This window comes from Theropithecus gelada, chromosome 1 (assembly GCF_003255815.1).
Source record: "Theropithecus gelada isolate Dixy chromosome 1, Tgel_1.0, whole genome shotgun sequence".
Taxonomy (NCBI): domain Eukaryota; kingdom Metazoa; phylum Chordata; class Mammalia; order Primates; family Cercopithecidae; genus Theropithecus; species Theropithecus gelada.
Window position 1 is genome coordinate 204768079 of NC_037668.1, and position 16265 is coordinate 204784343.

General features: G+C 36.5%; 1 protein-coding gene across 3 annotated transcripts in view; it reads right to left on the reverse strand.

The window, feature by feature from the left end:
• Window positions 1-16265, reverse strand: part of TTC13 (tetratricopeptide repeat domain 13) — a 76284-nt gene that overhangs the window by 37001 nt on the left and 23018 nt on the right. The window contains exons 3-6 of one of the 3 annotated variants that reach the window (XM_025397311.1): window positions 16128-16203; window positions 12220-12290; window positions 3240-3305; window positions 1653-1745 (exon numbers count right to left, since the gene is read on the reverse strand). In XM_025397311.1, the coding sequence (XP_025253096.1) occupies window positions 1653-1745; window positions 3240-3305; window positions 12220-12290; window positions 16128-16203 (306 nt within the window). The remainder of the gene's footprint in view (window positions 1-1652; window positions 1746-3239; window positions 3306-12219; window positions 12291-16127; window positions 16204-16265) is intronic. The other 2 variants (XM_025397317.1, XM_025397326.1) reach the window with 2 other exon arrangements.

A 16265-nucleotide genomic window follows, 5' to 3' on the forward strand; every position in this document is an offset into this window, starting at 1 on the left:
AGTGGGCTGGGGTTGTATTTTGGAAGGAAAATCATCCCTCCTGAGTTTATCAACCCCTAGGTACATAACTGAATTATCATATCCCAGCACAACAATCAATATGCATAATAATGAGTAACTTTAAAAAGTTAACTTATGTTCATCAAATATAGAATATTTCAGAAAGCATGAAAGTGAAAGATTTCTCATAAAATGACTTCTGACATATATAAATGGTATGTTATAATTTAGCTGGAAAATTCAGTATGTAGTAACATTATTGCCCAATAATGCCAGAAAAAGAGAATATTATTATACATAAGACAATTAAAAAGTATTTTTCTAATTACCAATGCCATTCTGATAAACAGTAGCTTTTTATTAGATATGCAAATTGTAAAGACCTGTTAAATAATTCTTACCTAAATATACTTAATTTAATTCATGATTTACCAGATTTTAACACAAACCAGAGTAATATAGGGGAAAAAGCATCAGTCCCCTCTCCCAGAAGCAGATGATCACCAAAGTTGTCACCAAATTAGCCACTAAACACCAACTAAATACCAGCAAGTCTCAAGCAGTGATAAACTATAGTCACTTAACCCTTAGGGTTACAATTCAAAATAGGTAAGATGTAAGAAATGAAATCATTCATTGAGAAAGATTTTATCCAAAAAGCCAAATCCCCAACAAAACAAAAATTCACTTTAAGAGACTGAACTGTAAGACCCAATAATCTTGAGAACAAAAATATCACAAATACAGTTTTTAAATTCTTATACCCTTAGCACTTCCTTTACTAGTTTTCTCTCCCAAAAGAGAAAATAAAAAGTAATTTTTTCTTTAGTTCAACCATGAGATCATATCAGATGATTAAAAGTTGTTTTATTCAGACTAAATACAGTAACACATATCAAGCCTAGATAGCTTATTATTTTCAGAAAGTAAAATAAACACATTTCACTTAAAAACATAAAACAGAATGCCTTTGTACAGACTCTCTTCCCTGCGCTGAACACTCTCCTCCATCTTGTCCCCACCACACCATGGGATTGCATCGGCTCTAGCCTCGCTTCCTCTGATGGCCTCAGCAAACACTCCTAACATTCCCCTTCTTCTCTTCTCAAAGAAGCACCTCCTGTGTCTACTTGAGCCAGTCCTACATGGCATCTTCACCACATGTTATCTGTCTCTATGTCAAGTTCCATTAAGATGTGGCTGTAATCATCCACTTGATCTATGTGTCCACGCAGCTAGGTCTATCTCATAAGAATTACAGGTAAGTGCTTACACACATACACATCAGCAGAATGAACACTTCCAAGGGCTGTGAATTCTAGTTTGACAAACAGTCATATCAAGTTTTGCTAGAGTAGGTCACATATACAGTAAATATGTGTTATGTTTTTCAATGAATATCTATAGAAGTAGTATACATCATAACCACATATTTTCATACTAAATATTACTCTTCTGTGTTAGTTCAGGAATATCACTCGGTCCATAGTTTTCTAGTAATTTCAACCATGCTTAAAGGCATTAAGTACCTACATAGAAAAACATAAGAGTTTTAAGGGAGCATTAAAATTTACAAGTAATAAAATGATAGGAAAAATATTGAGATTCAACTATTCCAATAACGACAGAGGGAAAAAGAAAACCACACTCACTTCTGCTCGCTGCTCAAATACCTCTGGACGATCTGGTTCCAAGGTAATTACTCGGCTCAGTTCGAACAGAGCAAGCTCAGCATTCTTAATGTCCTTGAAAAGGCATTAGCTTAGTATGAGACATACTGTTACTCAAAACCAGGCTGAAAAGATTTTCTGAGAAAACTAATAATTTAGTAATGATATAACCAATTGTTTAAAAATAAATATGAACTTCACTTCTATGTAAGAGATGTGCCATGTCAAATCAGTCATGATATCACAATTATTTAACTCACTCAAGTCTATCTACTTACTCAACAATAACATGTTAGACCCGGCTACCTATCACAAGTTCCACAGATGGCAGGATATTATCTAAACTTAATCTACTTAAACATGGAATCAACGAATCTCAGTGGATGAGTATGTGGATACCAGCACGTGAAATGATGCTGACCAGTGGCAATGGGGGAACAGAAATGGGTCAAGATAGTATCTATCAAAAACATAAGCCTATAAATCTATATCTTAAGAAGTTTAGGTAAATTCTCTTTAACATTTGCATGTTACTTTTACATTAAAAATGCATGTGTAACTTTTTATTAAATATACACGCAAATTTAATCTCAAGATGTATAATTTTAAAAGATGTGAATTAGGAAGAGGCAGCTCTGAACTTTACTAGTGCAACTTCAACCTGGTCATTTATTGATGCTCTGAGTAAAATATCGTTTCCTCCCTAAGCACTTCCATCATTCCCAATTCTGAATTCATTCTCAGTCCTCTATGTCTCAGAAGTATACAGATACACAAAGTTTCTCCAGTGGGCCAGCACAAGGTTAGTACAATATTAATTGTAATATGTTATAAATTGTAATAAAATAAACATGTTAAACATTTAATATTTTTAATGTAAAAGTTGCAAAAGTTGTATTGCTCTCTCAGAGCACAATTTCACACAAATATTTTTAGTATACAATAAGACAATAGAAAAAGTTTGCATATAATGTCCTAGACTAAAAATTTGGAAAACTGAACTTACACCATTTCGTGATTTACTATATAATTTCAGGAGTCTTCATTTTTATACCGTAGTACCTTTGCTTGTGTAAAATATGATTATTATAGTCCTCCTCCAGCCTTCCTCAAAGAAATAAGGGGAATAATTTGATTACAGCTACAAATATATTATACCTATGTGCAAAAAGTATAAAATATAACAAATAAAAATAAATTTTACACACTTAAAAAAAACCTTTTGTTCTTTCATCAACCTTTAATAATTGTGAAAGGAACTCAAACTCTAAGTCCTAGTTCACTATTGATGCCCAGTCTCCACTTGGACCATTGAATATCTCTTAGGAATGCAAGCAGGTTCTCATGCTTTTCTTAGTCTATCCAGTTTATCAAAGTTTACTTCAGAAGATCTGGGTGGAAATCCCCAGTCCACCACTTACTAGCTGCCATTTTCTCATCTGTGAACTGGAACGATAGATACCACTCCACATGCCATCAAGGGTCAATGAACAGTAGCAGTTCTAGCAAAACCCTGGTCTGTGTCAGGTCATGTAGGCGCTATGGCAATCGTAACTATTACATACTCACATGTAGTCCCTTCTTTCCATAGGCTATCCCTCGGCCATAAATTGCACTAACCAGATCAGGCTCCTCCTAGTCAGACCAAAACAGAAACACGTCAAAAACCATAAACAAAACAAAACAAAAAATCAGTTTCTGCTTAAAGCACGTTAATGCCACAAGTGACAGCTCTACTTCTTTATGCTACCACCACTCATAAGTCAATATGCAGTCTCCAACCTGAAAAGTCTATATTCTTAAAGCTCATTTGAATGAAATGTGATAAAAGTTTCATGTTGAAAGAAATAATAAAGAGAGGAGAAGGGAACCAACATTACAGAGCAGTATGCTGGTTTCTTTCACAGAGTCATCCTATTTAAAATGCAATCCTCTCAACAACTCTGGCAGCATCAGCAATCATGTCTTACAGAGAAGAAGGCGGCTCAGAGGGGTAAAGAGATGTGAGCAAAGGATTGGGTAATGCCTGTAACTAGTGTGTTTCCTTTCATACATCCATGAAATAACCTGAAGAGGAAAGAACCACTCAGTGCCAATACAATGACGAACTAGAAATGAGGCTGCGCTGAAATCTGTTGGAAATTAATCCAACCCTTCATACTAATGGGTCAAAATAAAAAACCAGACTCTTTTTGTAGCCTGCTCCCATGCTTTCTCTGGTTATTCTGCAATCCAGATTGCAGAATAGGTGGAAGAAACACCTATTAGGACCAAGGACAAAACATCTGTTGACCCCGGCCATTGAGTCCTTACATACAGGTTAGTTGGTGAGTGAATGAAATTGCCTCTCATCTACATTTAGCCTCTACAATTTTTACTTCTCTGAATGGTTTGCTATCCAGTTAAGAAAGAAGAATAAACAGCCACCTCTGGCTATAAGGTCCTGGGTGGAAGTATTGCACTGCTAAGGGATTTCATAGAACAGCACTGGATTCTCCAGAAAGAAACTTTGCAAAAACTTGATAGATTAATCTATTGTTCAGTTTCCTATCTGAGCTAGGGTATCTGCCAGTATTGTAGAAAATGAACACATCCACTTCAATGATGAGTAAATGGGAAAAAATAAAGGAGAAGATAACACTCATTTAAATTTTCTTAAAAGCTACTCAAATAGAATGAGATGCATCTATATCCAGTGGTAAACTGTCATATCACTAGCCACAACCCAGACAGCAGATTGGACTACATGGTGGATGAAAAATTGCAAAATTTAAACTAAACAATTTTAGGTTTCTAGCTTCTCTTAGAACATCAAAAGATTCAACAAACATAGGCCCACATGTTGGCATTCTCACACAGCAATAAATACTTGACTAGAGCTAAGCACTGGCTGTCTCTTTAGATGAGAGGTACAAGTCCATCAGTTCACCACAGGGCCTACCCATCGCAGCCACACTGTGCCAACTCTCTTTGCTCATGTTACCTCCCTGGCCCCTACAAAGTTCTGGATTTATAGGTTATAGCTTATACGTAACTGGCATAGAGGTCGCCATGCTATTTGCTAAGTGGGGCGGGGAACAGTACATGTTATAGACCTATAGAAAGATGGTATTTACATTTCATAAATCATACTTACACATGATTATATGAGCCATTATGTGCACAGAAAGAAACTCTCCAAAATGCTACCAGAAATTTCCTCTGGGGAGTGAGATTACTAGATATATTCCCATTGTACTTAATACATTGTTATATTCCTGTTAATTGTTTAAAACAGACATGCTCATTTATAATCAGAAAAAAATATGTTTTAAGTAATACATGTTTCACTGTAAAAATTTCAGAAAATGAAGAAAAGTACCAAGCAGAAAGTAAAGGAGCCCTATAAGCCTGCACCCCAGAGATAAGAACTTTAAACGCTGAAATATTTTTCCTGGCTTAAAGGAAGGCAGAATAAGTTGTTTGGATGGAGAAAGGATACAGGTGTCAGGGGGAAAAGGGGAGCAGGAAAAAAGGGAACCTATTGAGGAATTAAAAGTAATACTGGCTTCATGCTTTTCTGTAGCAAAAAAGCCAGAAGACAGAACAGTCAATGGTTGAACAGAACCCTGGCCAGGCTGGTGTGGGAGTCAGTGAGCCCAGGGAGCTCATCCTCTAGAGCAGGGGTGTCCAATCTTTTAGCTTCCCTGGGCCACATTGGAAGAAGAATTGTCTTAGGTCACACATAAAATACTTTAACACTAATGATAGCTAATGAGTTAAAAAAAAAAAAAAAAGATCTCATAATGTTTTAAGAAACTTTACAAAGCTGTGTTGAGCCACGTTCAAAGCCATCCTGGGCTGCATCTGGCCCATGGGTTGGACAAGCTTGCTTAAGGTAACATTGATCTCCAGGAAGAACCAAACCTATGCTCAGATTTGTTATGGTTCAAAATATATTATCTGAGCTGCTTTTCTCCTAACTGAGAAAAAACTTTACTCCAGATGACCAAGAGGTGAAACAGAAAAATATGTAAATAAGCAGTTATTCTACTAATACGACCGGCATCCCCGCACACCCATGGCCGGGGCTGGTGCTCTGGTATCCTCCTGCTCTTCAGCTCACACACCCCTCACTAAATCCTGGCCATCTCACCTCCTGAACAGATCAGCATCCACCCGCCCACTCCATCAGCCACTACCCTATTCTAAGCCTTCTTCTCTCACGTAGGATATTGTGATCACCTTACCTGTTCTCATTTCTTCCCATCTATTCTCCAGATACACACCAAGAGTTATCTAACACTAAGGTCTCATCATATCACTTCCCTAATTGAAATTATTCAGTGACTCCCCAACACCTAATACTGTGACATTCAAACTTTTTCAACTCCAAATCACTGAAATACATTTTACATTACAACCCAGTACACACATACACATGTGCACGATATATACACACACGTATTAGAAAACAGTTTCACTAGGTTACACCTAGGACTTACTGTACACTATGGAATCTGATATTCTCTAGTCCAGCATATTTCACTTTTAAAAAAAAAAGTGTTAATCTTAACTTGTCAATTAATTTCAGGACCCACTAAAGGGCAGCAACCCACAAAAAAAAAAAAAAAAAAAGTAACATCTAAATGGCTCTGCAGAAAATATTAATCATTTTCCTGCCTTACTGTTCAGCCTCATCTCCTTCCTCTTTTTTTTTTCTTTTTTTTTCATAAAGACAAGGTGTCACTCTATCACCCATGCTAGAGTGCCGTGGTGCAAGCCTAACTCACTACAGCCTCAGACTCCTGGGCTCAGGTGATGCTCCCACCTCAGGCTATTTTAGAATTTTTTTGTAGAGATGGAGGTCTCACTTTGTTGCCTAGGCTGGTCTCAAACTCCTGGGCTCAAGCGATCCTCCTGCTTCAACCTCCCAACATGCTGGGGTTACAGGCATGAGCCACCACACCCAGCTTCATTTCATACCCCAGAAATCAGAACTATTTAATAATTCCCTACATACAAGATGCTTTCCCAAATGCAGTACATTTGCAAATGCTATCCCCTCTGTCTGAAACACTCACCCATTGCCTTGGTCCCCATGAAATTCCTTTCATCCCTTAAGTCTAAGCTCAAACACCACCTGTGGATTCCTTGCAGACTCCCCTAGAAAATAAATATGCTCCTTCTCCTTTATCCCACTGTACATTGTATGGATGTCAGCCACTCATTTCACGATTATTTACTAAGGGCCTACTGTTAGCTATCTCAGGTTCCATGCACTAAGAATACCACACAAAGCCATGCTATTCTTGCCACCTACTAGGAATAGCAAGCAAAAACCAACACAGAAGACAAGAGATTCACCTACCAGATCAAAGTCAGCTCTGTTAAGCCTGTTCTTCCCAAAGGGGAAGCAAGCAGGACAACATGGCTAATAATAGTGGGGTGCAGTCAATGGAAAACAAGAGCCCGATCCAGGATAACAGGAAGGCAAAGCTCTATGACAGATATACCACAGTGATTAACGTATGGTGGGCCTCCAGCTCTTGCAGCTAGAACATTTTTGTAGCAATAAAAATTTTAAACTTAAAACAATAACAAAAAAGAAACAAACCAAAAAAAACCCAGTCATTCAAGTTTGCAACAACTGAAATATCCGAACACTGACAACTTCCTAAAGGTAGCCATCATCATCTTGACTGCAGGATTGGATGTGTGCCCCACAACAGAGCCCCTCGCATGGGCCTCCCCTCAAGTCACCCCATGGTCTCATCATTACTACAGCACTGAATTGATTACTGTGCTTATCTGTAAAGTATTTAGGTTTTCTGTATTCAATTTATGCTTTCTGTTTGTTTATTTATTTATTTGTTTATTTATTTATTTATTTATTTTTGAGATGGAGTCTTACTCTGTGGCCCAGTGCAGTGGCGCGATCTCGGCTCACTGCAAGCTCTGCCTTCCGGGTTCACACTATTCTCCTGCTTCAGCCTCCCGAGTAGCTGGGACTACAGGCGCCCGCCACCACGCCCGGCTAGTTTTGTTTTGGTATTTTTAGTAGAAACGGGGTTTCACCGTGTTAGCCAGGATGGTCTTGATCTCCTGACCTCATGATCCGCCCGCTTCGTCCTCCCAAAGAGATGAGATTACAGGCCTGAGCCACCGCGCCCGGCCCAATTTATTCTTTCTTTTCAGAATTTTTTCCTAACAGTCAAGAAGGACATATACTTACTGTGGCTGTTATATCTACAGTCCAGTATCAAGCGTTCCTAAATTTAAGTAACAGATTTTATTACTTTTAAAAGTTGATACTTTATTTATTATTTTTTCTATCATTAACTAAAAAGCCAAAAACTTTTCTTTATGGAATGCCATAGTAAATTTCTGGGTTTTTCCAAATAAAAACCAATGTTTATTTCTAAAAACAAATTAGGCTCTGAAGAGCAATTTTTCAAAATATTTTTATAATATTTATACTTTATAAAGTTTTCAGAAACTTTTTCAAAAGTTTCTTTAAAAAGTTTCTATACTCTTAAACTTAAAAAGAGTGAAATGAAAATGAATACTTCAATCTTCCAATTTTACTTTATGCAACTGCAAAATCATGGTATAACAGTTGCCTAAATGGTGTTGTGTCTACTTAGATGTCTCAATTCTCAAAAAAAAGTCTAATATATTATTCTCATTTTATTACTTATATAGTGACTTTAAATTTTACAGTATTTACTGTATTTACCACTATAAGGCTGGCTTTTTATTAAAACTGGAAAGTCACTGGATCTAAAAACAAACAAGCCGAAACAGTCAGTAGATAAGCAATGTAAAGAGGATTAGATTTCACCTAAGTGATGAACACATGTATCTGCATAAAGGATGTTATTAAAAATTCTGTGCAGAGGAATGTTTTCAATTTTGTATGCTAATGTAAAATAAGAAATAATATTCTTTTACAAGTTCAGTTCCACTGGAATCAGATCAAAATCAGATGAGCTCAAGATCACACAATGAAGCAAAGGCCAAATTGCCTCATAAAATTGTTGAAGCATTTATGTTATACCCATCCCTGCATGGGGACCAAAGCAACACAGAAATCAGGAAAAAGTTCTACTTTTCAACTCAAGAACACTATTATTGATGCATTGACACACGTGGAAGTGACTTCAGGGCATTGGCATAGAGGCAACACTAACTTATAAGCTTTAAAAATCAAGAGTTTCCAATGCAGACCGACATCTATTAAACCCTGTCATTGTGCTCAGTTAGAAACCTTGATACTTCTGTAAAGGAAAATCAAACCACAGGGAATACACATTCCAATAAACACTTTGAAACACCGAGGATTATGGAAATATTTCCCAGGTTTGTCACCTGCTGGTGAAACCAAGACAACAGGAAAGGTATAAGAGCTTTATATCAAAAAGTCATTCTGGAGTTAAAGTACCCTTTATATGTAGATTTGAAATTCATATTAAATGAGCTTATCAAAATAGCAATTCTAATAAAATCCAAGCCCCCGAGTCCCCATTTGTTGCCTGATTCTATAAACAGAATCATATTCCATGCTCTGCTGCTTCATACTGGAGTTCATGAGCTGTCTCATTTAAAAAAAAAAAAATTTGCCAAGAGTTAATGAACTCAAAAAAACCAAAAAGCTGTGCATGAATAGCTACCACTTTGTAGATCTGTTAAAAGACATTTACTGGCTTAAAAATACTGCATTTTTGCATATCTAGAAGGTCCTGCAAGGAACAGGTAAAAATGTATTAGCATATACAGAGAAAAATGGTTCTCAAGTGATATTTAGTTCAGGAACAACCTGAAGAATGAAAAGTAGTACAGCAACATCTGTATATACTTGAAGAAAAGCTTTATCACTATTCTGAAATATTGGATATGAAAAAGTATGATTGAGATAAAAATGTATTTCATACTGCAAGAAATTTTATCACTACGTTTGCCAACAAAAGAAAAAATAAACAAAACAAAAAAGAAAAGAGTAATTAGATTTAGAGAAAAATCATATGTGTAATATATAATTTAAAGAGACTGATTTATGCAAATTATGATTCATGATGAAAAAAGGAGTTTCAGTCAATTGGAGAAGAAGCAAGAACTATTCTTTGGACATTTGCTACCACCTACTTTTATAGTGTCTTGATGACACTAGCTATCGAGAATTTGATGAAATCAACAGAAAACTCAAACAGAGACTGTGTGCATCACTTTCAAACATAAACTCGAATATAGAAAAGTTTTGTCCGGAAAAGTAGGATCAAGTTTCTTATTAAAATTTTTGAAAACAATGTTAGCATTTAACATCGAATCTTGGTATTTCCTTTCTTTTTTTCAGAGACAGGTTCTTGCTCTCTAGCTGGAGTGTAGAATCTTCGAATTTTCTATTTCTTATCAGTCATAAAATATAAAGAAAATGTGACAGATTTTCACAAAGCTTTATCTGGATGCCTCCAAATTATTCTTGCTTACCCATGTGCCATGCAAATATTATTTCCACATGTGCCATGATGTGGAAAGAGCTGGGAAGCACTGAGGTAAAGGGTAAGGGAAGAGAAATCACTGAAGAAAGCACCAGCAGGAAAGCCAAGGGCATTCTTGCTGCTATATAAAAATATGTTATACATGACCACCCAGTTCATTCTTCTGCATTTGAACTTTCCACTGCCTTCATCCCTGCCCCATCGATAGTCTGAAATGCCAGTAAAGCAGTCCAACCTTATAATCCACACATTCTCAAAGAGAGATTTCCCAGCTGAAAGCAACCCATTGTATCACAGATTGATGAAAATGCGGTATCACATTTCAATACATTATCTTCTTTGCACCAAGAGAAAAATGCTAATATACTTTCTGAACATAACTGCAAGAGAAATGTCTTACAACTATAAATGGACAAAACAAAGGCATATTATAGAGCCATTAAAAATAAGATTGTAGAAAAATACTGAAAAACATTTATAGCATAGAATTAAGTGAAAAAGTAATACAAAACAGTACATATATTCAGATTATAAAACAACTGCATACCTTGAAAAGGCATAAATAAAAAATTTAAACATGTTAAAGTGGCAGAATTCGAAAATTTTTTATTATTTAAAATATTTTCTTTAACAGTATTATATTGTCTTCAACCACAATGGTAATAACATTTTCAAAAAGTTGAATAAAATAATACATCTGCAAATTCCTATTTTCTGCTGGATTCTACACTCCAGCCTGGTTGCCTTAAATTAACTGATATTTGCTCCTATAAATGCATCAAAACCTCCCTTTCAAGCCAGGATCAAGTGTTAACTGTGTAAAAGTGTTTGCTTACCTTTTATAACATTGCCAATACTTAACAGAAATGTGATTTTTAAAACTATCTATAATCTACGCTTTGTACTTTAAATTCCACTGAAGAATAGTGTTCCACATGACCACCCAAATACACTGCTCCTTGGATCCAAAGACCTCAAAGTAATAACTAAAAATATCTCATCAATTGTTTGAGAATGAAGATGTTATCAATATAATTAACCTTACTTTTAAAGAGAAAACAAAAGCAGAGCTAACATTTCAAAGTGGATCATTTAAATTAAGTCTGCCTGCTAGACTGCAAGGTATTTGTTGGCCCTTGCTATGATTAACACAGATGAATATACCAGAACAGTACTTTGACTAGCCAAAATTTACTAAGCATTTACTATGTGCCAGGCACTAGGTACTAAGCACTTTAATAGGATATTTCATTTAAACCAAAAAAGAATTTTTTTGGAGGTAGTTATTATTATCTCCATAACTCAGGAGTTTAAATAACTTGGTAGCAGGAAGCACAGTGGATTAGAATTAAGGCATCTCTAGCTCTAAAATCCACGTCTTCTTCACTGTACTTTACTGGAAAGACACATCAACAATCAATAAATGGTTAGGCACCAACAGTGCATACAGTTAAATAATGATACAAGATATAAGGCCAATGATGTTGGGCAGCTACCAGCCTTCTCTGCAACTCTTACACATGTAGTGCTTGCATGTTTTATCTTAACTAGACTTTAGCACAGCCACCAATCAGTAAAGACCCAATACTTCATTAAGGAGTCTCATAATTATACTTTAAGGTGAGAAACATATGTATGAGTAGAAATTAAGTTAATCATGAAGATCAACTCCTGTGTGAAAATAAGTTGGAATTTCAAGAATTTCCAGTGTCCATATCTCATGGGAGATACTGTGGTAGAGAGGAAAGTGAACTGATGCTAATGTTTTTTTAAAGCTTGCATTTGAATCCCATCTCTGCAACTTGATGGTCGGGAGACTATGAGTAAATTGCTTGACCTGATTAGATTCCCTTTTTCTCATTTAAAATGAAGTTTTATTTAAAATATTTCAAAGATTAAATGAAAGCATGTCACAAGGCCTGGCACCAAGAAAGTGCTCAGTCCATACCAATTTCTTTCGCTTTCTTGTATAATTTAAAAACACGTTGTATTACAGCACTTCAGCTGTGCATTAGTCCATATTTTTGGCATGACCATAAACTCGAAATTCCATAAATAAGAAGAAAAATTACCTGAAGCATTGTTGAAAAATGCCGTATTGCTTCATCATAGAGACCACTGCCAATCAAGACGTAAGCAATAGCTATAAAACAAAATACAAAATATTAAAGGAAAGAATAAAGTAGCTCAAACTAGAATCAATAACTAACTTCTTTGGTAAATCTCCAAAGGCAGCTCCAAGCACTGGAAGCAGTTAAAGAAAACCTAGAAGTTAATAAGGTGTCACTGAATTCTTCCACTTTCACCACTCTGCACTTGCTAATCAGCCTTCCAATTCCATTTAGATTTAAATTGTTAAAGTCATCTATAAAATATCTGCCTACAAGAGATACTTATCTTTTTCTAAGCCCATCATTCATTTTCAGATCCCAAATAACCTTTGTGATGTCTCCTAGCTATCACAAAAGCTAGTAATAAGCCTAAATAATGTCCACATAACATGGCAATGTGATTTTTACTGTGAATGTTATGAGAAATACCCAAACAGCATCACAAATTTCAATTCCTGAGAGTGCTGAATTTACTGCCAATTACCTAGTAAGAACAAAAACAGGGACTCAAATATATTAACATAATGCTTAACTGTGGATAATACAAACCACCATAATGCAATGACAGTCTTTTTCCTACTTCTTCCATTCAAAATATAGTGAAAACGCTACTCAGAATATACACTAAAGATGAATCATTTTGTATCACATTGTTTAGGAGAGTGGTATTTTGAAATTAGAGCCAGGACAATCTCTGAAAACACAGCAATATTCTTACTAAATTCTGCCACCCATCCAAAAAACAATCTTTGAATATTCTAGATTACATTACCATCTATAAAATTTGCCCTGACTGCTTAACCCTTAGGCCCCCCAAAATCCTTGAAAAACATTTTATTCATCACTCAACATAACTATTTTGGTAACATTTATTTGCAAAAAAGCTTTTCTGTAAAACCTTACTGCAATACCCTTTAGGACCAAATAAGTGTTCAAGAAGACGGGCAACGAAAACTTTTACTGTCATTAAGAGCTTATATTTCCTGATAGTTAAAAGTAGTAAAAACATTAAACAAAGCAGAAATAGATATGAAATGCAGAAAGAGTTTAAAATATATTCATAAATCAATAAAGTAAAAATAAAGTTCAAATTGAACACCATAATAAGCACTTCTGGGGGCACTCTTCAAAATAAAAAGAGAGCCCTTTTGCCCTACTTTCTTTGGAAAGATAAATTAAGCCCAAATACATGTTCAGAATGCTGACAATGGATACCATTCAGTTAGCTAACCTCCAGGTAACCAGAGGATACCTTTAGTTTTGGCAGGGGTTGCAGGGGATGGGGGCAGTAATATTAGCAGTGAAAACAGCAGCAAGAATCACAGTGGTTACAGGCATTGCATTCTTAATATGTGACAGGCATAGTAATATCCTTTACCAGCATTAACTCATTTGCTCTTCCACTGCAATGAGGTAGGTACAATTATTAATCCCATTTTGCAGACAAGGAAATAAAGCAGAAAGTGGTTAAACAAGCTGTCCAAGGACCATAAGCAGAGGGTGAGAGGAAGGCAGCAAGCTGCCTGGCTCCGGAGCCTAACCTCCCAGGGAGCCTGGTACGCTGAGAAAATTCAAGGCAGTTCCCAAACCACTGTGCACTGGAGGGATGGCCAAGTGGCTGAAATTCCTTAATGGTCAGATGAACATGGATAAAAACATAAACTTGTACTTCTTTGAATGCAGGAAGATGACGATTGCACAGAAAGCCAAGATCTGAGCTCGGATTCTGGCTCTGCCACTCACCAGCCGTGTGATCATGGGGACCTCAGTCACTTCTCATAACTGTCTGGGTCTTGCTTAATATGCCTGTAGAAAATTTTCTTAAAGATTCCTTTCAAATCTAAATTTTTATTTCCTATTTATTATCCTATAATCAGTAAATATCTGTTGAATGAACAAATCAATCAATGAGCCATAAAAATAAATATGATTTTCAGAGATAAATTTTGTACTTTAGGAACATATTTAAATGGCTGTCCACATTGAAGTGACTGAATTCCACTTCAAATCAAATGCAGTTTTCAAATCTCTCCACCTAAAACTCAACATTTTGTGAACAAAACCAGAAGTATCTATTAATAAAAGAATAATCGGCCGGGCGCAGTGGCTTACGCCTATAATCCCAGCACTTTGGGAGGCCAAGGCAGGCAGATCACAAGGTCAAGAGATCGAGACCATCCTAGCTAACACAGTGAAACCCCGTCTCTACTAAAAATACAAAAAAATTAGCCGGGCTTGGTGGTGGGCGCCTGTAGTCCCAGCTACTCAGGAGGCTGAGCCAGGAGAATGGCATGAACCTGGAAGGCGGAGCTTGCAGTGAGCTGAGATTGGGCCACTGCACTCCAGCCTGGGTGACACAGCAAGACTGTCTCAAAAAAAAAAAAAAAAAAAGAATAATCATAATCCAAATCTTGTGCAAATACAAATAACTATTAGGATCTAAATTTTGCTGTAGGAGTCTAAAGACATAAAGGAAAAGCTGGTATAACTGGACTTCTCTCAGAAATCTCTACTCACCAGCAACCCCACATCTCCGAGCAATGTATATGTTCACAGATGCCATTTTTTCAAGACAAAATACTGGGTACAAAAGATCGTAGGCCAGCTCAGGGGCTATACTACCCCAGGGTCTACTAGGATTATTCTTGGAGAACAAAACAGACCTGGCACATATCAGGCTCTGAACTCATTATTTAATAAATAAATACTACTCTAAGTAGAATCCAAGGACTTCAGAAAAGACTAGATCTGATGTCTTAAAGGGCAGTCGTCAAAGCCTCCTCAAAGAATATCACCACAAAGTAATCAGCATTTTCAAAATAGCACTCTGGGAGGCCAAGGCAGGAGATTCCTGGAGCCCAAGAGTTTGATACCAGCCTGGGCAACATGGGGGGTCCTGGTCTCCACAAAAAATAAAAAAAGATTAGCCAGGCACTGTGGCATGTACCTGTAATCCTACTTATTCAGGAGCCTGAGGCAAGAAGATCATTCGAGCCCAGTTCAAAGTTGTAGTGAGCTATGATTGCACCACTGCACTCCAGCCTGGGCCACAGAGCAAGACCCTATACTAACAGGAAAGAAGCCAGTATAAGGAGCACTTAATCTTAATATCAAACATGTATGGCCATGGTAAGGATAAAATAATTATGCCTAAATTAGATAGAGAAGAATTCCTGCAGGTGCTTTGGGCGACTGGGCCCCATGCGAGAACATGTGCTTCAATAGACTGCCCAGTTGCACTGCTCAGCCCTATATTCAATTTTGTCTCCACTTCTTCAAATGTAAACTCAGTAGACAGTGAGGGAAACACACCCAGTGCATATCTGACACTGACAAAATCAGCCTGTTTTAAAACATGCAATGAACACACCAAACTATGTGACTCATGCAGATATGAATGAATTCAATTTTTCTACACCCACATTCTTAGACCCAAAAATAAATGACTAGCCAAATGAGTAAAATAACTTAAAGTTTAAGTTAAAATAACTTCAACATTGCTATTTCACTACACAGAAAAGTAGGTAGTCTGAGATTCTATTCTGCTTTCACTTCTTCATTGCTCACATCTGATGACAGCACACAAATAACCTTTTACTGAATCAGAACAGCTCATAAGAGCTCACTGCCATAATTATTAATTTCCATAGAAATGGAGAGCTGAAACAGATTATTCCATCCAAACCTTTTTTTTTTTTTTGACATATAATAAATGGAATGTCACAAGGGCTGAATGCTCCATGCAAGATCAAACAGCTCAAATTGGCAAAGCCAGTCTCTCCACACCTTACCATCCTGTCTTCCTGCTATGCATCTAACCAAAAATTTGAGGCAAATACTACAGGAATATTACCAGATTCAAATCTTACCTAACTCTTCATTTGTGCTGTCATTATCAGTGGCAAATGGAAATCTCTTCTGTTCTGCAATAGACTTGGCCTGGCTCTGGGAAAAAAAAAAAAAAAGAAACATACATTTTAGCTTATCACAAATGAAGGAAAACTTGT